The sequence below is a fragment of the Astatotilapia calliptera genome, chromosome 11 (genome assembly GCF_964374335.1).
Source record: "Astatotilapia calliptera chromosome 11, fAstCal68.1, whole genome shotgun sequence".
Lineage (NCBI taxonomy): Eukaryota > Metazoa > Chordata > Actinopteri > Cichliformes > Cichlidae > Astatotilapia > Astatotilapia calliptera.
Genome location: NC_137432.1, coordinates 30634295 through 30657921, shown reverse-complemented (window position 1 = coordinate 30657921; position 23627 = coordinate 30634295). Strand labels below are relative to the sequence as shown.

Sequence of the window (23627 nt, the reverse complement as noted above, 5' to 3'; positions counted from 1 at the left end):
GCAACATGTATATTGCCTAAATCTTCAACAGAAAAAGAATATATATATATATATATATATATATATATATATATATATATATATATATATATATATATATATATGTATATATATATATATATATATATGTATATATATATATATATATATATATGTATATATATATATATATATATATGTATATATATATATATATATATATATGTATATATATATATATATATATATATGTATATATATATATATATATGTATATATATATATATATATATATGTATATATATATATATATATATATATATATGTATATATATATATATATATATGTATATATATATATATATATATATATATGTATATATATATATATATATATATATATATATGTATATATATATATATATATATATATATATATATATGTATATATATATATATATATATATATGTATATATATATATATATATATATATGTATATATATATATATATATATATATATGTATATATATATATATATATATATGTATATATATATATATGTATATATATATATATGTATATATATATATATGTATATATATGTATATATATATATATATGTATATATATGTATATATATATATATATGTATATATATGTATATATATATATATGTATATATATGTATATATATATATATGTATATATATGTATATATATATATATGTATATATATGTATATATATGTATATATATATATATATATATATGTATATATATGTATATATATATATATGTATATATATATATATATATGTATATATATATATATATACTTTCTTATACTGAAAACAAAAGGAGACAGAAATGGGAACACTGATATTCTGCATTCAGTCAGCGTAACATGAGAAAATTATTGCTTTATTTTCTGTATCTCAATTAATGATTCATGGATACTTTTTTGATTCAATGATACACATAAGAAATACATTGGTATTTCTTATGTGTATGTGCTTCTCCTAATGTGTGTTGTTGATAGTTTAAAAATGCATAAAAAAACACTATATGGACACATCTGCAGTACCAGTGATCTCCCAAATACTGCCTGTATATTAAATAAATACATTTTTGAGTTTGGATCTGTGTCTCTGCAGCTTTTTGGGGTCTGTTCATCAACTAAAGTGCAGCACATTAGTGTCTAACAATTTATGTCTGATGGTGCAGAAACCGACTTTGGAAGTCAGAAATTACTCAGAAGCTTCTACCTCTCCTGGACAGACTCTGGGCATTCCTTGTTGCTTTCCAAACTCTGACATAAAATATAAGAGGTCATTAATAACTTGTGGGATCAGTTGTTCGATCTCCAGTTCCTTGAGTCTCCGTGCTAAAGTGTTGTTGGGCAACATGCTTGGTTTGGGATTGGTGTATGGAGTTTGTAGTGTAAAAGTGTTCTCAGAGTAGAAAACCACTCTACCAGTCAGTGCCAGTAAATTTACTACAAACTGAACTAGGTGATAATAGGAGTAGTTAGAAAAGCTAATCTATGAGTTATTACACTAACACTTCTAAGATGACAGCTGTTAAACTGCATCTTGGGCACCTGACAAACCTTCCTAACTTGAAAGTGTAGTTAGACAAGTTACATCATCATCATCATCAACTTTATTTATAAAGCACTTTAAAACAACCACAGCTGACACAAAGTGCTGTACATTGGAACTGTAAAATAAAATTACATGAGATATAAATAAAAAACAAATAAAAGAAGAGTGAAATCATTCATTAAATAACTACTTCAATTAAAAGAGAAACTAAGTCTCACTGAGGTTAAAAGCCAAGGAATAAAAGTGGGTTTTAAGATGTGATTTAAAAGTGGACAGTGAAGGGGCCTCTCTAACATGCATGGGCAAATTATTCCATAATTTTGGAGCCACAATAGAGAAGGCCCTGTCCCCTCTGAGCTTCCTCCTGGATCTCGGTACCTCCAGGAGCAGCTGGTCAGCTGACCTGAGAGACCGACAGAGTATGTGGGGATGAAGAAGCTCAGAGAGGTAAGGCGGGGCAAGACTGTGAAGGCATTTAAAAACAAACATAAGAATTTTAAAATTACCTCTAAAAGACACAGGCAGCCAGTGCAGAGAGGCCAGCACGGGGGTTATATGCTCTCTTTTTTCATATTCTGTATAGTTTTTCATATTTATATCCTGTTCATATCCTGTACATAGCTTGTACTCACTACAGCCTGTACATACTTATAGTTATAGAATATTCACAACATACTTCATACCGTGTACATTATAACATACCATAATAGACCCATTTCTGTAATATACTCACATATCTATATTATTGCTAATATATATAGTAATATATCTATATCACTAAAGCACTTCTGGATGGATGCAAACTGCATTTCGTTGCCCTGTACCTGTGCATGTGCAATGACAATAAAGTTGAATTCTAATTCTAATTCTTTTTCGAGTTCCTGTTAGGAGTCGTGCAGCCGCATTTTGAACCAGCTGCAGACGTGAGAGCAATGACTGACTGACCCCCACATTAAGTGAGTTACAGTAGTCCAGGCGGGAAGAAATAAAAGCATGGATCACTGTTTCAAGGTGCTGCCTCGAAAGAAAAGATTTTACTCTTGCCAGTCGCCTTAAATGATAAAAACTGGACTTCACCACTGCTCCGATTTGGTTGTCCAATTTAAAATCACTGTCCAACTTAAAACCAAGGTCAGTAACAACAGATTTAAAATAGACTTCCAGGGATCCTAAAACAACAGAGGAGGACTCACAGGGACCACTGGGTCCAAACACCAACACTTCTGTTTTCTTTTCATTAAAATTTAAAAAGTTTAGAGCCAACCAAGCTTTAATGTCATCTAGACATGTCAAGAGAGGTTTTATGGTGATGCCATCCTTGTGTTTTAGTGGCAAATAAATTTGGCAGTCATCGGCATAACAATGAAATGATATCCCATGCCTTCTACGGATAGAACCCAGAGGCAGTAGATACAGTGAAAAGAGCAGTGGCCCTAAAATTGAGCCCTGTGGGACGCTGCATGACAGAGGAGCAGAAGACGCTAATAAATGAAGTGAAGAGCTGGGCAGCATGGCACTGCTTCCTCTCAACAGGACGATGCTGGAGTCCAGTCCTTTCCAGTCACCTTTCTCACTCACTATGTATTAATAGACCTCTCTGCATTGAATCATATCTGTTATTAACCTCTGTCTCTCTTCAGCATGTCTTTTATCGTGTCTTCCTTCTCTCACACCAACCGGTCGCAGCAGATGGCTGCCCCTCCCTGAGCCTGGTTCTGTCGGAGGTTTCTTCCTGTTAAAAGGGAGTTTTTCCTTCCCACTGTCGCCAAAGTGCTTGCTCATAGGGGGTCATATGATTTTCTCTGTATCTATGAAGCGCCTTGAGGCGACTTTTGTTGTGATTTGGCGCTATATAAATAAAATTGAATTGAATTGAATTGGAGGTGAACCACCTCTGTCAGCTTGTCCTGGGAAAATGCCAAGTGTTAGCTGGAACAGGCTCATGTGAACCGGATAAGCATTTAAAAAGTGGATAGATAGATAAATGGCTGCATCTGAAGTGAAGGGAGGGCTGACACAATGGTTAAGGAAGCTTTATATAGATGAATACATACAATTCACTGTATATTATGGAATTAAGTTGCCGCTGGATGAATGCTAAGCTTCTAAATATATTTTATGTGTCATAATGGAAGCAGGGCAATCCCTCAACCTGAAGAGTATTGTATCAAGCTCTGTGAGTGTTCAGGGAGAGTAGTATTCTATTTTAGTATAATATTTGTTTTCATAAAACTGTGGAACTCCCTAAAGTCTTAATTGATTTCAGGAAATTTCGCGGAAAAGTGTTGCACCTGATGGGAAGGCACCTGAACTCATAATACGGGAATACGACTTGGGTTTTCTTTAATGTTGAATGAGCAGGAAGTCAGACTTGTTCCTTGACCCTAAATAACTCAACTACGAGGTTAACCAAGTTTCTTCCGCCGTCTTCACACTTCACCGTGTTTGAGTGGTTGGGACTTTTTCAAAGCAGCACTTCTTGTAAAACTCAGACCTCGCGCCTTTTTACAGCTCGATGCACAATATATGTTGGATATTTTCACATTCTAAGGAACACCGGTTTCAAATTAAACTGCAGTAACTACTGTAATGTGAGACTACAGCATGTGGGTGTGTAGAGCTGTTCAACTAAGGGAAGTAGGGAAATCGGTTGCAAATACTGTTGTAAATACAGAGTACACCACTGATATCTACAAATACACCTGTTCCTATAGCGTAGTTCTGCGGAACTGTACTTGTACTTTGTACAGTACAGTTCAGTAGAACTACGCTATGAACCAAAGGAACTCATTCTGTCGTTCGTATAAGACTAACTTGGCCTGTTAAAAACGTGCAATTTGAAGGTACTGCTCCATCCGGTTGTCGTGGCCGAGTGGTTAAGGCGATGGACTAGAAATCCATTGGGGTCTCCCCGCGCAGGTTCGAATCCTGCCGACAACGAATCTTTTTGGCTTATTTATTTATTTATTTTTAAAATGCAATTTGCAATTCTACATTCTCGGGTTTTCAAAGGACGGGACTATTTTATTGTTGACAAATTAGCCTACATTAGTTTAAAAACGGTTGTTCTAATGTTATAAGCAACGAAAGAACAACTAACAGTACATCCTGTCACATTTTCAAAATAAATTTATTAATAAAATAAGCGTTCTAATTAAACTTAATGAAACATCACAATATATTAAAGAGTTACAAAACAGAACAAAATCATGACTGAGATTTATAAACATTTAAAAACAACACAGATGACCAAAGTGCTGTACAACTAAATGAAATAAAACACAGCAAGAAAAATACAAATAGCTCTAATAAATACAAATAGCTCTATTTATAAATATCCCATTATAAATAAACATCCCAATATATAATAGAAGTTGCGCGCCCATGTTGTCAAATGTAATTATTTGATAGTTACCTGTAAGATATCAGTATACTTTAACCTGAAAAAAGGTTAGACAAAGTGTGTGTTCCTGTATGGGGTTTTTTGGGGGTCTCACTGCTATCTTGAGTATTTCTTTCTTCTACTGATTTTCATTCGCAATCTCTCTAGAGAACAATGACCCCACTTCTCCAGACCCTATTTTATCAGGTCCCTACTCTCACTATCGATAACACTGTTGTCTACAAACATCATAGTCCAGGAGATTCATGCCTGACCTACATATGTCAGGTAGACACAAACATCTGCAAACAAGCAGAGGCTCTGGGGCAAATCCCTAATGTAATACCTAATGTCAAGTATAAATTAAAGCTTTCTTTGAGCATGAGTCGATTTAGACTTTTATTTTGAAGACTCCGCAGTTCGGCTTCCGCTATGTTCCGCTGTTGCTTAGCAACGATAAACGCTCTCATGGTTTCGGCCGCTAGCTTGTGCTGATTAGCTGGGGTGGGGGTACAGCATTCTGTGGGAGGAACTCTTTACGATGGATGATGAAGATTTGGACGAGTTGCTGGATGAAGTCGAGAAAAAGTTTTGTCGCAACGTTTCAATCGCGTCCTCAGCGGCTCGCACCAACTCAAATGTGGCTGGAAAAGACGAGAAAGACAAAGACGGACAGAAAAAGCACGGGTAAACAAAGCTAACTTGGCTAGCACATGTCAGGTATAAGTTAGCTGAGCATTACTTCAGCTTCCATGCATTGCTACAATTTAATAAACTTAATGATCAGTTCAGTTTATATTCAATGACTTCAGCGTTTTCAAATTATACTAGAAACTGCCGAAATATGCAGAATATGGGTTATTGTAGATACAGAGGTTTGCTCTTAAAAACAGTCATTAATATCTGTCACCAGCACCTGCTACAACCCCAAGACACTAATCCATGTATTTGTTTCTGATTTAGTGCCACAAAGCCTAAACGGTCAGTGAACAGTGTCACTGAGGATATTGACGCCCTGCTGGAGGAATTACAGGAGGAAGACTGCAGTCCTTTCCCTCAGCCAAAGGTAAGATTGACTTGAACCCGTTCTGAATTCTGGAAAGAGAACTGTGAATTACAAGAAGTGAATTACACCTTAAAACATTTTTTAAGTCTTGCATATGATTGAGGGGCACACTGCTGTCATATACTTTAAGTTTTTAACTGATGCTGAGCTGGCACTGCTTGTATCTGAAATTGTTAGGAAGACTTAATCTTGCGTTGTGGTCCCATAATCTTATTTTGCACTGCTGTATCATGTCTGAAGTGATGAAGTGGATGAATGAAATGCAGAGTTGTTCTTTCTTCTTTGTCAGGCTCAGGATCCTCATAAAATCTTACCAAGAGCTGGTGTTGGCCCTCAGGCTGGCATGCCCCAGAGATTTTATCAAGCCTTAGCAATAAGCATATTTATTCAACTAGTTTCACTTCACATGTTTGTTTTCGTGTAGGACCACAGAGTAAGTTCAAAATGTCAAGATTTATTTATCTCAATATCTGCATTCAGGTTAAGCACTTACACAAAGGTAGTTATTACCCTCATAAGTCAACCCGGCATTTGTCAGCAGTGCCTGATAGGAATATGTGTGGTTTAGTGCTTTAGTCAGTAAGCCTTGGAAGGCCCTATATACATTCACCAGCCATTTCATTAGGTATACACCAGTCAAGTGGTTGTTAATGCAAATCCAATCTAAATAGCCAATCACACGGCATACAGTCAATGCATTTAAGCATGCTGATGGTCTAGACAAGCTCCTTAAGTTCAAGCAGAGAATCAGAAGAAAGATGATTTTAGTGATTTTTGAATGTGGCATAGTCATTGGTGACATGGTCTGGGTCTAGCTGGTCTACGTATATCATAAAACGCTGATCTGCTAGGATTTTCTTACACAACCATCTTTGCAGAGAATTTTCTGGAAAAGAGAAAATATCCAGAGAGCAGCAGTTTTCGGGGTCAAAATGCCTTGACCCAGAGAGGTAAGAGGATTAAGGCTGTGGGCTGAATGGAAGGCAACAGTTACTCAAAAAACCACTTGTGTGAGACCAGGAATGCAGATGAACATCTCTAAATGCACAAAACATCAAAGTTTGAAGCAGATGAGCTACAGCTGCAGAAGAGCACACCAGGTGCCACTTTTCTGTGGTCACTGCTTTTTAGGAAACTGATTGGTCAGCAAAAAGTGATTTTTATACGTGTTGATTTGCAGCACAAGTTACCATCGCAGTGTATTCTTATAAGAAGTGAACCGCTTTTTAGGGTAAAACTTTAAGTTACTTTGATAAATCTCTAATGTTGCTTGAAAGTACGGTACTCTGATTGTTCATGAGCCACAGTTTGAGAACCACAGTCTTACAGTGCCCAATGAATGAAGCAGGTAGTAGCCTTAACTTGGATAATTGAGCTGATAGACAGGTATACTGAGGGGAAAAAACAGAAAATTATTGTTTGAAACTATTCTCAAAGGAGTTGCATTAGCTAATCGTGTTAATTTTGCAGAAAGTGAGGGAAAATATATAATAAAAGTAGAGGATACACAGTTTCCAGTAACAAAATTCCAAATATTTAATGTGTGTCAGCTATTAACTAAATGGATGATGTGACAAGTTGACTTATTAGGCAAGACCAAGCCAAAAAATGTGCTATATGAAACAATTACACTAATTAAATAAATTGCTGCCACAAAGAACCCCAAACACACACACACACACACACACACACACACACACACACACACAGGAAATATCTGTTCCTAATACACTGTAGTTCCCTGCGAATGCAATTTGTTGAATTTTTTCCTCTGTTTTGCTTTTGTGCCTTAGAAATTGTTCAGTTCAGCATCAATTTAACAGAAAAGCTATGATCAACCAATTTGACCAATAAAAAGAAAGTTAGTGACCAGCAGGTAAACACATCGGAGCATTTCAAGCTGGAGAACCAGATACTCAAAGGATTTTTTTTTTCAAGTGGGGGCAAAATCTATTAATTTAGGTACGGCTCAAATTCTTATGTCCAAATTATTTTTCAGATCCTCTAAATAACACATGACTCAGCCGCTCTGGTCCTCTGACAGAGGGAAACTCGGTCTCTCTGACCCACAACACTAAAACTGGCTGTGACCAGCTACGTTTGGTACAAAGAGGATGCAGCTCAGGCACCAGGAGCGGGTTCTAAGAAGAGGCAGGTGGAAGAATACGATTATGTGAAACACTTAAAGTGCCGATATCTAGGTTCAGCTTCTGCCTTCACAGTCAGACATTATTATGATGCACCTGTCTCATCTCCAAGTCTTTACCTGCATTATGAATAAACAGTAAGAGCCATAAACATACACCTGGGTTTTCAAATGTCCTCTTTGTGACAGCTCTACTTGATTATAACTACACATACACAAGAGGGATGGGGAGGAGCAGGTGGCGATAAATGTAGGTTTTATTTGGTTGAATTCTATTCACAGTTTAAGAAAGAAATAACTCTTTTTTTCTTTTCTTTTTTTAACCTTTCATTTTAGGCTGAGCAGTTTCCTAAAGGGCCACATGTGGAAAAGAGGCTTCCATCTCAGTCAGGAGGAAGAAAGTAAGTCTTTTAGTTTATTCAAAATTAAAAACAAACAAACAACAAAAACATGCAGGCATGCAATAATCACAGGATGCAAGGAAGTTAAACTGCATTTGTCTCCGAGTTAGCATTTCTACATGTGCCATAAGTTTGGATATTTACTAAATCCGTGTATGAAGGATAGTTAACCAAGATAAAAGTCAGTAACATATTATGTGGAAGCGTATCAGTGGCCAGATAAAAGTCTTTATATTAAATATAAAAGCAACAACCAGGTTGTGTGTTTGTTCAGGCTGTGCATCCAGTTTATGCAGGATTTTGATTTTCTTGCTCTTTCTGTTTGTCTGGACACAATTTGCACTGCGTGTTCTGCATCCAGGTGCTGTCCTGTTTTTATTGGCGGGAGCTCTGTCGCAAATGGTGTCGGAACAGCCGCATCCAAGAGGTGTGAAAAAGTAATTTCATACTGAGAGCGTCTGTCAGGTCTCGTCTGGTCCTGGTTTATAAAGATGTAGAACTCTAGGATCCACAACATACTTTTTATTAGTTTAAATAAATTACACCACGGTGCATTTTCAAATGATTATAGACCAATGAGTGATTACCTATAGTGTGTATTCATTGCCTATTGCAAATAATAACTGACTGTATACCAATAGATCATGTGACCAGCTGAGGTGTATATCCTGCGACTTTCGGGTGCTGATGTTTGATGACTGTGAGTGGGATTCAACCTGTGATTACCTGTTCCTCAGGTGAGTCTGCAGGCTCGATGCCATGTTTTTCTCATCTTGACAAGAAAATGCGTGATTAAAGAAGTTTTAAAGAGGAACACGAGTAGCAGATTTAAATTGCTCCTTATGTATGGCGCTAGTGGTCACCTTTTGTGTTTTACATATGGTGTGTCTATGGGAATGTATTTAAGGTAGACACACGAACACCTCACTGGCTTCAAGCGCAAGCTTAGCCTCTACAGACTGTATATGCAGTTTAGTGTGCTCTGCTAGTACTTGTTAAAAACTTTGGTTTTTGGTCAGCCTATAACCTTCAAGTGATTGATCGGGATAATTTACGAGCCCAGCAGTGATTATTTTTAAATATTTGAACTCTATCTGCAACTTTTCATTGAAACTTTCGTAGTTTTTTACAGGAATTATGATGACTTAGAATAGTAGGATGTGCAGCTGCATAAGGCTTGTTGCTAAAGTTGATGATGAAAATGTTTTGATTACTTTTTACATAATTCTAGTTTTCAGTCACGTTTAAGTCTATTAGAACATTTTAGAATATCTGTCACATATAAATGAAACACTAGAGGTGAGATAAACACGAGTAAAGCCATCAGAAAAAGTATAATAAAATGACCCCACTCTGGCATTTTAGTCTCTAGAATAGCTTGGTCTCTTGAGACTCAAGCTATTCTGTTTTATCACTTTTCAGATAAAACAGATTTTTTTCTGCTTCATTTTTCCTCTTGAACACATAAAAACAAAATACAAAAACTTGCAAGGAAAAGGATATATTTGTCTATAAATTTGCCATACATATTTTTAAACCTGCTACCGGTTTTATCTTGTGACCCCCCTCCCCCAACGCGCACACACACACACACACACACACACACACACACACACACACACACACACACACACACACACACTTATTGTCGTCCTTATTGGGGATCCTAGGTTACAAACCAGTACCAGTGGGGCTGTACAGAAGTGAATTTGCACAGCATTTCATTGTTCTCACCACTTTTTCGACTTATGTGGCATCAATTTGATGATCCATAACACACACACACTGAGATCCCCTGTGTGAGTTTCAACTGTATTCACCCCACCTTCCCCGCAAAGCCAGGGAGCAGTGATAAAGTAGTCTGTTACACATAAGTGCAGATCAGTTGTTGTGGACTTTAGCTGTTTGATGTGCGCGTACTGAGTTGTGCGCCTTGTTCTGACAGGTAACAGTGTGAAACTGAATGAGGCCACTTTATTAATGCAGCAGAGGAACAAAAAAAAACAAACTCTGAACATGACATCATCATCTGGAATGAGGCTTTACTGGCCAATCAAGTATGAGCAAACACATTTGTACCCAAATAACATAAAAAAAAGAATGAGTCATGAAATCCTATTTTACAGTATTAAAAGCCTCTGTGCTGCCTTTTATTATTTTATAAGGAATTTCCTGGATGTTTATCTTAATACCAACCTTGTTAAGTGTGAGACTCCAAATTATCCACAACTCTTACTCACATATAATGTCAGGAAGGCTGGATTTTTTTGGGGATATTGAATGAATGTTCTAATTATTATAGTCTACTCACATTGTAAGTATGTAAGTGAATTATAAAAGTCTTTCATTGCTCTATTACAGAACCCTTTCAGTATCTCAGTATTTCAGTCTTAGTGCATGGAATGGCTACATCGACCAAAACAGTGTTTTTCACTTGTTCCCATATTTGGGACAGTGAACTTGTTGGTGTCATTACCTTTACCACATAAAGCACCTTAAGGTGACCGTTTTTGAATTGGCGCAATATAAAAACGAATCACATGGCATAAAAATTGAATTTAAATGTTTATGCGTTTTAAGAAAATTATATTATTATTTTTTCTCAAGATTTATTGGGTTTTTGTGCTTGACCAGACGGGGGCAGTAATGTTCTGTGGAGCTACTTTTAAATGTATATGTTTTTGTTTTTTTTCCTTCTAGACGAGCTGAACTCTGAGTAAAGTAGAACAGGGCACATTGTAAAACATGGTCAGCCCTCATTAATCCACCCACAGTCCTAATGACTGATAAGAGCAGTTATCTTTCCCCAATGGAAACAACTCAGCATCTGCAGATCTTTGTGACTAGAATATAAACAACCACACTATCCTACTCCCACACCCTTGTTAAGCCTCTCCAGAAAACTATAAACTAAGCAGACTGCTGGTACAAGCTTACAGACTGAGTATCACAGTTATATAAATGTGAGCATATTAGGTTTTCTTTCTGTAAACTTTCTCTTGACAGAATTCACATAATGTCTTAGTTATCTGTGAGTCGTGCTACTTGTCAGACAAGCACCAGTCTGTTTTTACTCTTGTTGCTTGTGTTTACATCCCAGTTCATAGATTTCTTTCTGTTGCTCAGAAAATATATGAAAACAAAGTTCATGAGGACATAAATAATTAGTAATATGTGATATTGTGAATGCAGTTTGAACTACACAAACAGGTTCATCCTCATGCTTTTATCTACTTATGATGATGTGATGGCAGCACGGTGGTTAGCACTGTTGCCGCACAGCAAGAAGGTCCTGAGTTCAATTCCACCATCAGGCCGGGGTCTTTCTGTGTGGAGTTTGCATGTTCTCCCCGTGTTTGCGTGGGTTCTCTCCGGGTACTCCGGCTTCCTCCCACCGTCCAAAGACATGCAGCTTGTAGGGATAGGTTAATTGGATAATCCAAATTGTCACTAGGTGTGAATGTGCGAGTGAATGTGAGTGCGAATGGTTGTCTGTCCCTGTGTGTTGGCCCTGCGACAGACTGGCAACCTGTCCAGGGTGTACCCCGCCTCTCGCCCTATGACAGCTGGGATAGGCTCCAGCGCCCCCCGCGACCCTGAAAAGGATAAGCGGAAGCGAATGGATGGATGGATGATGATGTGAGAAATGAGCTTTCCATAATTTTAATACTAAAGCAGTAGAATACCATTCAGATAACAGCACACAGGTGACGTCCATTAATGTTACAACGGGTAATGGTGTCATTTTGTCCGCACGTGCAGCTACAGGAGGGGCAAAGGTTGACTTCTGGTGACGCTGTCACTCGTTATAGCGGCGGTTCTTAGACTATGGCGGGTCACACTAATGGGCCACGGATAATCAGGTGAAAAGTATGAAGTGAGACTAAGGTGTCTGACCATTATTTAAGTAAAGTAAGTATTTGAGTAAAAGTTTGAGAGCTACTGTAAAGGCAAATAAATAAATAAATAAAGGAACTGAGGGTTTAACTGAACACTGAGGCTGATTAACGTCTGTGTCGAATGTATGGAGAGCCTACAGTGTGGATGATGTCGTTGCCAGCATTTGTATCTGCACATGGTGTGACTGCATTGTTCTACTGTTTGCAGGTGACTTTCTCTTTTCAAGTTGATCGATTCTCTTCCATTTCAATAGCTGGAAATACGTAGGTGTAAACTGATTGATTGATAATACTTTATTCATCCTGAGGGAAATTGGGTTAGGGCTGATGGTGCTAAGACACTGATTCATGATTGTTTCTACATTTCTTTTAATATTATTGGAGATTTGATTGAAGTCAAATTTGTTAGTAGATTAGCTGATGGTGAAATTCTGGTCCAGTACCATCCTTACAAAATTGCCTTAATTCCTCAAAAACGGAATTGATTTGCATCAGTTGGCAATGTGATCTTAAAGCATTCCATCTGATCCTTTCCGAATAAGGGAAACTCAATCTAGACATATTCTCACTTTGACAATGGAAACAAAATAACCTCATTAATGAAGAAAAATTGCTCCCCCATGTACCAGATGTCTATGGACATTATTTTGTGGATTAAGTCTCTTTTAAAAATAAATCTGAATTGAGTTGAAAAGAGAAAGGTTGGCATTTCAGGCCTTTACACTAACACGAATTCAACCTAATTTCAGCCAGTCATCCATATCCCACTGAGCAATTTTCTGTTGATTATGGGTCTGAAAGGGTGTGTAAATGGTACAGAGCTGTCGAGATTAAAATCATGTTCATTGTGGTTCAGAGGTGAAAGTTTAGTAGATGTCTAGATCACACATAAAGCTACTTTCAGGTGCTCCTTATTCACAATGGGTCACCACAGCAGTTATCTCCACACGCTTAATCTGGCAGATTTTTGCAGCAGATGCCCTTCCTGACACAGCTGCCCAAGAGATTGGTGTTTCATATGAGGGGTCTTTCACCTGTTAGGCAAATATGTAACTACAGTTTTAAATCCAGTCTTTGTCCAAAGCAAAGCATGTTTCCCATGGGGTTACGCCTATACTGCATGGTGAGCTTATTTGCATGGAAGTCTGGGAATTAAAAACTTGTGGTTCCCACAATAGTAAGCATGATGTGGCTGTGGTTAGATCTGCTGCCTTGTAGTCTTGAAGACTGCAGAGAAAATGTTTCCTTCAATTTTTTTTTTGATAAAAAGGCTTTTGTTTAGATGCCCATCAAAGTTGTCTTCTACATCTTTTCACCTAACTTCTGCTAAGTAGAAGGGAGATATTCTCAATCTCGTGACATAAAATATAAAGTTGTAATAGAGGAGCTGTTTGGTGCTTGGGTCTATATAGTTTCCTTCTGAAAGACAACACAGATATGCATGTAGGATAGATCGATCGATAGGTAGGTGGGTAGGTGGTGATTTATGAGTAATATCGGAATTAATATATAAGTACATACACAAAAGATCTAATACATCTAAATGAGTTGTTGTTAGTGTGCGGGTAAAACACCAGAAATCCTCTGATTATGAAAGGTTTCCAGAGTATATAGAAACAGTGAAGCTGGCTCTGTGAAGCTTAAGACGGTCTTAAAGTGTTTTTCACTGGAAAGTGCAGGAAACCTAAATGTATGTGTCCAGAAGGCTTTTAGTGCTTGGAAAGACATTATGAGATGTTAAGAAGGCTGTAAATGTGTCAAGTTTTCACACCAGGATATACCCAAAGATATACGTCCACACCAATGGCATGTCAGCACTTAGCAATGTTTTTACTCCACAAGTGTGCAATTTACTTTTAGTGTGATTTTAGGTTCAGAGCACTTTGAAGCACTCAGGAGCACTCAGGATGATGAGTTTGCCCTTCATGTCATCACGTCAGTGTTATCCTCAATAAAGCTTCAGTCCGTTAGGAGTAGAGTTTCGACCTTTCAGCTACAAAAGGTGAAGTTTAAAAAAAAAATTAATAGAAACATCACATCGGAGGCATGTACATATGCACTTCATAGCCTCTAAATGTAAATGTAGGGAAAACATATTCACATGCAAATTTACTTTTTTTTTTTTACAGACCTGGTGACAGATTAAAATAAAAGTTATGCTATAATCTATTCAAACACATTTTACTGGAGGGTTAAGCTACCGAGCTGTAATTTAATTTCACACTTGATCTGTGTTGAACGAATTAAATTCATTGTTTTTGTCTGAATAGTACATTAAGTAGTTTACCCATAATTTGTTAATGAGGAATATCGTGTTTTCTGTCCTCAGTGGTCTGAGTAGGTGATTTTCCTTTCACACTAATTTGACATTTGCCTGGTCATGTGTAGCTTATGCATCCATTACTACCCACACGGTTGTTGTTTCTTCTTAATTAAGAGGCTTACACCAGGACATTAACAGTGATAGAAGTGCATGTCTGCTGTGCCTATAATTTTAAAAGCAAAAGGGAGTGGCACAGTATGCAAATTTAGAATTGTTTGCATAATTTTCTACTCATAAATTATTATGGGGTGACCTGCATGACGCAGATTTTATTTCAAGCATAAAGCAGAAGTTAAAAAAACATCAACCTCAAACAGCACAAAGCTAGAGGAAAATACATGTTAAGTACACTTGAGCGTAATGTTAATGACTGTCTGTATTCATTTGTCACGCAGAAGCATGCATTTTTATTTAGCGAAGATCAGGGTACTGTTATAGATGAATCTAGGTCAGTGGGTCAGGATTATTCATATTGGACTATTACCGGTGTAAACTTTAAATATGTTTGATTTTACGTTTTCATGTCTAAATCAAATGTTTCATATTTAATTACAGTGTTTAACGCAGTGCTTAACACATATATTCGACCACCTGTCATAAAAACAAAGAAATACAAAAAATTCAGAAATCGGTCAAAGACTTGTTTAAACCTAAAAATGACATTTGCATTTATAAGCAAATAACAAACCAAATTCGTGTTTTTCTACCCAAATTAGAGCCGGCACTTTGGACCTCTCAGAAATATATCAACCCAGACATTTAACAACTAAAACTAACAAAGAACTGTAATTTAGCATCTTCATCAAAAAGTAATCATCCATGCATCCATCTATTCAAAAAATAATGATAATGTGCTTTACTATTTTCGGAAACATGAAAAGGTTTGATTAAAGAGTTTGTGGGCACTGGTGGTTGTTAATCACTGTATATTTAAAAGATAAAAAATAAGTCATTATATAGTTATTTCCGATGAATGACTTTGATTCCTTTATCTAGCCCATTCAATTTCATGATGTTATTCTATGTAAGGATATTAAAATTCACATTTTTTCTCTCCTCATGCTAAAGCCAGGACTTTAACTCAGTGTTTCCTAAGTTGCAGAGTTTCAGTACTGACGGATGTAAGATCCGCTGATGTAAAAGTGAAAAGACCTGGGGCCCGTTCTTCTTACGTCGCTTACTACATCCAAGATCAAATGACACATCCAAGACCAAATCATCGCGCTAACCGTGAGCTCGCTAATCCGGTTCTCCAAACACACCTGCTGTTGACGATTAGTACAGCTGGATGAAGTAATGTGAGATCACTGGGTGTCGTAAAAGGGGCTACGCATCGATAGTAGAAACATTGATTGGCAACCCTCTGATTGGTCGGCGAAAATGTCGAAGGAGCGCGCTCGGTATTTTTCGGCAGCAGAGCAAGAACTCTTGAGTGAGGGATTTCAGGAGTTTCAGAGTTTAATTAAAACGCAAGGGAACACTGCAAAGGCTGCAAAAGCAAGGAGAGAGGGCTGGCAGAAAGTTGCTGACAAATTAAACTCGTAAGTAATTTAATAATAACAATAATAATGGAGTGGATTGATATAGCGCTTTTCAAGGCACCCAAAGCGCTTTACAATGCCACTATTCAATCACTCTCACATTCACACACTGGTGGAGGCAGCTACGGTTGTAGCCACAGCTGCCCTGGGGCAGACTGACAGAAGCCAGGCTGCCATATTGCGCCATCGGCCCCTCTGGCCAACACCAGTAGGCGGTAGGGTAGATTTATCATATCACACCATATTATCCAATATTATATTACATTATATTATATTATAATATGTTATATTATATCCCCTTTCACATTAGAGCCACAACAGGACCCACTAGAACATGGGAACAAGTAAAAGTGAAATATAAGAATATTCTACAGAATGGTAATATTTATCACTTATATTGCTTTTAGTCTCTTGGAAAGAGACCCTGAAATAATCTGTTTGTTTATAACAGCAACCAAGAAAAGGGCAGAGCAAAAAAAAAGACAGGTGGTGGTCCTGCACCCCCTCGTCAACAAGTTGGTTAGGTAAATAATACCCTCACAGGAATATCGATATCTCTCTATGAGCACACTGTCGCGCTGAGCTAAAGGATCCTGTCTGTCCCGCAATATACGCTGAATTCTGAGGACTCTCCTTATCAATCTTGCACCTTCCGCAATGGGTGGCTCGCGTAAACGGACAGGATATGACTGCGACAGACTTCCCAAATCCACCTTCGCTTTTATAGCCGTGGTCTCTCATCTTGATTACATGAAGTAATTTGCAATTACTACTCTGAAATATGACTTACATCTATAATAATCACATACATGTAATAGAATGTTAATAGTACATTTCCCTTTTTTAGGAAATGACCTGTATGTATCTGTGTGACATCAATAAAAGGATCAAGTGCTGCATTATCTTTAGTTACACTGATGTTATTTATTTATGGTGAAACAGTGGTGGAATATCGCTGTTGCTTTCGTATGAATGAAGCGGACATACCTGCGTGGCCGCGATCTAATCCTGTTTACATAAAGTAAACCTGCTCCCGAGCAGGTTTACGCTTACTGTTGCTATGACAGCAAGTCCCGGATGAGCTTCGGGGAACCGAACGATCCAAGATCACGCGAAATCGTCAACAATCAAATCCAGCTAACTTACTTAGCGAGGTACGAAGAACGGGCCCCTACTTTAACCCAAACTGACACAGTATAGGTTGGTATTATTGTTTGTGTTTTTGGAAAGGTTACTATATGGATGATATTTGTCATGGAGGATACATCATTGTAACAGTGTATACATGATTGAAAACAAAGAAGTAGAAGTGTACTTTAACTTCTATCTACTTTTAATTAATTACTGGAATGCTGCAGCCTTTCTGTTTATTAATAATAATGGATTGGATTTATATAGCGCTTTTCGAGACCCTCAAAGCGCTTTACAATACCACTATTCATTCACTCTCACATTCACACACTGGTGGAGGCAGCTACAGTTGTAGCCACAGCTGCCCTGGGGCAGACTGACAGAAGCGAGGCTGCCATATCGCGCCATCGGCCCTTCTGGCCAACACCAGTAGGGTAAAGTGTCTTGCCCAGGGACACAACGACCAGGACAGAGAGCCCAGGGATCGAACCGGCGACCTTCCGGTTACAGATGCGATTCCCAACCCCCTGAGCCACGGTCGCCCTATTGTCATCCATCATGTTCATTCTTATAAGGAAATAATTTTCCATGTTTAGTGGCTGCTTCCAGCATGAGCAAAAGTCATGTCAGACTGGTTTCTTGAAACATAACAAAGAGCTCTGGTGATGCATTAAAACGGACGGTTGTATCAACTCTGAAGAAATTATATGATGGCATTGTGTCAAACTCAAAGGATTGTTTCCAACATCCTGTGGATTCCATGACTGCACAAATTGAGGTTGCTTTGTGAGCAAACTGAGGTACTGAGTGTACCCATCTACCAGTTACAGAGCAACACTGACATCAGTTTAAAGTGGTGTTTGTGTCCAAAGAACATTTTTTTTTAAATTACAAACTGTCTCTAAAGCTGCTAGATTTTCCCCTTGGTGAAGTCTGTCAGAGGCTGTGTGATGAAAACACTGCCTGAGCTGCTGGAAACACAGAAATGGAACCAGTCGGCCAGTGTGTTTCATATGATAAAGATTCCTTTATTGTCGCTATACTTTGGCATCATAGCTTAAAAGTTCCTTAAGGGCAAGAATCCTTTTTTTCTCTCACTTTCATCTGTGCATGTCAGATATTTTGTCCTTCCAGCAGACTGTCTGCAGGGCTGCAGCTGGAAGGGTAAGGTCTTATCCCTGTAACGATTAAAGTTCACTGTCTGTCTTTCTCTGCCGGCAGGAACAACATGCCGGAACGTCAGAAGCTTGGAACCAAGCTGAAGAAGAGGAGAGGCTTGCGGGCGTACGCCTGCCAGTGCAGCTGGATCTCCACGTTAGAGCCGACAGACCTCAGGGACCAACCTCAGCTCAGATGGGTCTGTGGCAAACACCAAGACTGATTTTCCCTAACCCCTAACCCTCAGTGCTAGAAAGACTGTTCAAGTAGTACAAAAGAACCCTCCAAAATTTCTGAAAATGTAGGAGTTTTTAAAAAAAAAAATTTAAATATTGTATAAATGGTAAATGGACTGATTCTTATATAGCGCTTTTCTACTCTCCCGGAGTACTCAAAGTGCTCTATACAACATGCCTCATTCACCCATTCTCACAAGCACTTTATCTATACATAGTGCTTTCTAAGTACATTCACACATTCATACTCCGATGGATGCATCGGAGAGCAAGTTAGGGTTAGTATCTTGCCCAAGGATACTTGACATGCAGACTGGAGGAGCCAGGGATCGAACCACCAACCTTCCGATCAGTAGGTGACCTGCTCTGCCTCCTACAGCCACCCAGGACAACAGGACAAAACTGCAAACGTGAACACATTTCTTTCTCACTCTTAACTGAAGTCTTTCATTGAACTACCTAATAAACAAATTGGTATTCTCTCTGGCCAGACACGTGGCAGCACATCTGCTATAATTTTGTTTGTATTTAACAAAATAAAAATGCAGACATAAGTGTACACATTAGTTTTTGACTGCCAGTGAAAACTGTTTTCTTTACAAATAACTTTTGCTGAGCTAACACAGCCAATCCCTCAGCATGTTTGTGCTCTCTGCTCATATTACCGTCATATTAAATCATTTTTGGGCTTTTTAAAGAAATTCTTTTAACATTGCACTCAACAACAAACAAATCCTCCCTAACAAAAAAGTAACTTCAAGGGCCAAATTGCATCATATCTCTTCACATCAATATATGAGCCACAAGTAGGGGTGACATGGGCTGCAAGTGGCCCCCCAGGCCGTGAGTTTGAGACTCCTGCTTTACACAGAGGGGCCCAGACTAGATTAGAATCCAGGTCCTTCTTTTCTCCAAATGTGTAGCTGTAAAATGATTGAAATTATCAATAAAATGAAAATTTTGATTGATAATTGATCTATGAAATGTATCTTTGTATTTAAAGAGTTTGTTAACTTCTAGTTTGACAGCTGGCATCAAAATTTACACCCAAGCGCAGAGTTTCGCTGTTTTTAAAAACAGTAATGTCAACATAATAATGTTTCTTTTTTTAAAAAATGTCAGATGGCCTTAAAAGGCTTTGACTGCCAGAAGGCAGAGGAGTTCAAAATGAAAGTTCTGCAGTAAAAGGAGGAAAAACATCTGCAGCACAACAGAGCAAATGGCACTTGTGATGTAACGGCTGTATTTATTTTTTGACCTGCTTGGTTGTTTTCTAATTCCCAGTGAATTAGAAAATCTGAGATAAACTCTGTAGCTCTGTTGCTCAGCTGCTGCGTTTTTTGGGGGGGATTACTTATTGGAACATTTTCAGAAAACATCTTCTTCCTTTATTTCTCCCAATTTCTGAGTTGTGCTCATCTGAATGTAAACATGTTTAGCATTAACCTCTTTTCAGAGTTATCACAACTCATTTGAGTGTGTGGATATAAAATCCAGAGGAAATTGGGATATGAAGCAAAAACAATTACAAAGAATATTAGGCATCTGAAAATGATGGGGACTAGGGACTACCAAATGAAGCGCCGAGTCAAGGTAAGTATTTACTTCCTGTCGACTCCTCTTTAGCTGCTAAATCCTCCACAGGCTGGGCTCACAGGCTTTTTTTTTCTTGCAGAGAGCTTCTGCTTGCAATCAAAGGCAACCGTAGGAGTTCTCAACAATGAGGCCAAAACCTGATAAAAACTTGCAAAACCAGGTGATGCTGCAGATTCAGCTCATAATTCTCTGTGGTATAATTTCCAAAGTGACTTTATACATGTTGGATGTTAATATTTGATTCTGGTAGGCCACAACAGATCCTTGCATTTTAGTGTGTAATAATTATGACATTATATCTGCTGTTAATCTTTACAGTTAATTAAATTATGGCATCGCTGTTTTTTCACCAGCAGTGAATTTTGCAAACTGCAAAGACAACACTTGTCACCTCCTCCTCTCAGCTGAGAGTAGCTGCATGTAAACTGTGACTTTAGAGCTGCTCTGTTGGACAAACAGTGTAATGGCACCATTTCCAAATCATCCCATGGGTCTTTTTATGCATTATGTTGTCCATAAAAAAACTGCAAAGAAAAAAAAAAGTTTGCATGTTGATAAATGTCCGGAAACATTTCCTGATGCCCGTTTGTCTTTCTGACAGCAGCATCTGGCTCCACACCAGTGTATTTGCTGTAATAAGCAAATGCATATTACAAGCTATTCAGTAATAGCAGTGTGTAAAAAGTGGGGTTAAGTATTAAAAACTTTTTAAATGTTAAAAGAAATGCTGTGTGAATGTGTGTGCACTCAAAGCGCTTTGACTGGAAAAGTGGTAAAACTGTTAGCAAAGGTTATTTAAATCAAGAAAAGTAAGCCAGAGAAACATGTAAGAATGAAGATATTGATGAGTTAAGACTCATCAATATCTTCATTCTATCTTTAAGATCTGACTGTAATTAGTTTTGTATTGCATCAAACGTGTGTTGCTTAGATGTTTTCTTTTAACATGCTCTATTCTTTCACCTGCAACGTTGGGGGTGTTAAACCATGTGAGGGTAAGAAAGTTGATTTACCCGTTTTAACAATTGTCAATATTAAGACTTATTGGGGTTTTTTAAGTTTTACAATTGTTTCTAAGGATCTGTATTTCTTGTGGATGTTCATCAAGAAAATACAAATTTGGTAGGTCAGTGATGATTTTGTGCATGTTGATCTTGAACGTAACCTGAGGGCTGCACTGCAAAGCAAGTGCAACATAGCCAAGCTCTCTTTACTTAAGCTGACTTGACAAAACCTAAAACCTTAGTGAAGATAAAGGGGTATCACAGTGGCGGTGGTTATCGCCTTTCTCCGTTAACCCAGGCATTAAAATGTGTAACGAACCTGAAACGTCTTACAGCAAATCGCAACACTGCTGTGACAAAAAAGAGAGAAACATTCATTCATTCCCAGCATCACAACAAAGCTTTAGAGCACGGCTTCACTGAGTCGTTTTTATAAAATGTGGAAAGACATGTTGATAAATACAGAACATATTTCCTGAGCAAACAATCTGTTCAACACTTAACGCATAATGTAAATTAAATGCTGAGTGAAAATATGACACCTCGAGATGGTTTTACACTGAAACTCTGACCTTAACCACTAATCTTAAAACTCAAAGTCCAACACAAATCATACCTGAACCATCATTGCAACCCTGAAAATGCAGAGTCACACCTGAATTTACTCCTAATAAGCTCCTAATCCTGCTTTATAGTGAAGACTTCAAATCAAAATGATAAAACAAATTAAAATTCTTTAAAAAAAAAACATATAACAATACAATAAGTATTTCTGTATTTTGTGCATAATATTAACCACTTAGACTTTTCTTAGTCTAAAATGAAAACCATCTCCGTCTTACAGCAGAACTTTATTTAAATGTAAATGTTCTCTGTTATATATCGTTTTTTAATCAGGACTTAAGCCAAGTCTTAGTCAATTTGGAGATTGTACACATCTTTTTTTCTTCTATCAACGTGACATTAATGCTGTAACGTTTTCCACAATACTGTTTCATATTATATAAATGAGTAACTGAACTAAAGCAGCAAAGAGCCCTGCTATGAAACAGCGTATTAGCTATCTCAGCTCGTCTCGTTTCGAGGAGGCTGCGTTTCCTCCATGTTGTGACTTGAAAATCTGCAGTTTTCTGCACCGTCGAGCTTCAGTAATGGCTTTTGAAGTGACGACAGTTTGATGCCTCCGAGATCATTTTTATGCAGCGCTTTAAAGTCGAGTCACAGTTTAATGAGATTAAGCTGTTTAGCTGTAAACACAGATAAAGCCACATGGAGTCACATCAGTGGTGTACTTAGTGAGCAAATGGGAGCAAGGTGAGTTTTCCTGACATGCGCTGAGAGTTGCTAACACGGTCGATTAAAAATCTCATAAATCAATTACTGATGATCTAAAAAAAAAATTAGATTTTGGTTCACAAAACCTGGTGATGGTTTGAAGTAAACAGTAGATCATCGGGTTTATTTAAAAAATTGCACCCACTGCAAAAGTATATTATTCTTTATTCATAGAAACCCTAATCTTATCTCAGATTAAAGCTTTAAATCTGGACCTATTTAGCAAATTCTTACTGCCAACAAATCCAGTAAAACAAAACACATCAACATTGGTTTTTCAGCATTGTGCCTTTTGCTTCCCCCTAAAGAAGCCAGCTCATTAAAACACTAAAATAGCTACACTATAGATTACAGCCACAGCTTCTCTAAAAGAAAACAAATCGTGCATTTCTCGGGGACTGGTCTCATGCACATTGGGTGCCTTGCAGGATGGTGTGGGTGAAAATGAGCCGAAGCTACTTTGTGTATGTTTTAGTAGTAATAAAGGTTGAGTGGGTACATTCAGTGTTGGTTTGGTTAAATGCAAGAACAATTTACAGTGTTCTGAAAAAGTTTTCTGCTCTCCTTCCTAAGTTATATTTCTTTATATTTTCCTATGAGTGGGTGCATGGATTTATTGAAACTATGGAAATATAGTTTATAGGCCAAGAAAAAGATTGTATAAATTTTAATGTGCTTGAAAGGTAAGCAGAGGCTTCAGTTTTCAGACCCCTCTTCTATGGAACCAGCTTCCAGTTTGGATTCAGGAGACAGACATCATTTGTCATATAATTGTTGGGTTTTTCTCAGTATGTATTTGTAGGGTCTACCTTACGATATAAAG

At 37.6% G+C, this 23627-nt stretch overlaps 1 protein-coding gene and 1 non-coding gene across 2 annotated transcripts; both read left to right on the top strand.

The window, feature by feature from the left end:
* The first annotated feature begins 4444 nt into the window (after positions 1-4444).
* trnas-aga (transfer RNA serine (anticodon AGA)) lies at positions 4445-4526 on the top strand. The gene has a single exon. It is a non-coding gene; the product is annotated as a tRNA-Ser (tRNA).
* Positions 4527-5420: 894 nt separating this feature from the next.
* cfap418 (cilia and flagella associated protein 418) lies at positions 5421-19840 on the top strand. Its single transcript, XM_026186013.2, has 6 exons — positions 5421-5655; positions 5932-6034; positions 8517-8581; positions 8943-9008; positions 9223-9318; positions 18697-19840. The coding sequence occupies exons 1-6, from the start codon at positions 5510-5512 to the stop codon at positions 18854-18856; spliced, it is 636 nt and encodes a 211-aa protein (XP_026041798.1). The 5' UTR covers positions 5421-5509; the 3' UTR covers positions 18857-19840.
* Positions 19841-23627: the final 3787 nt, after the last annotated feature.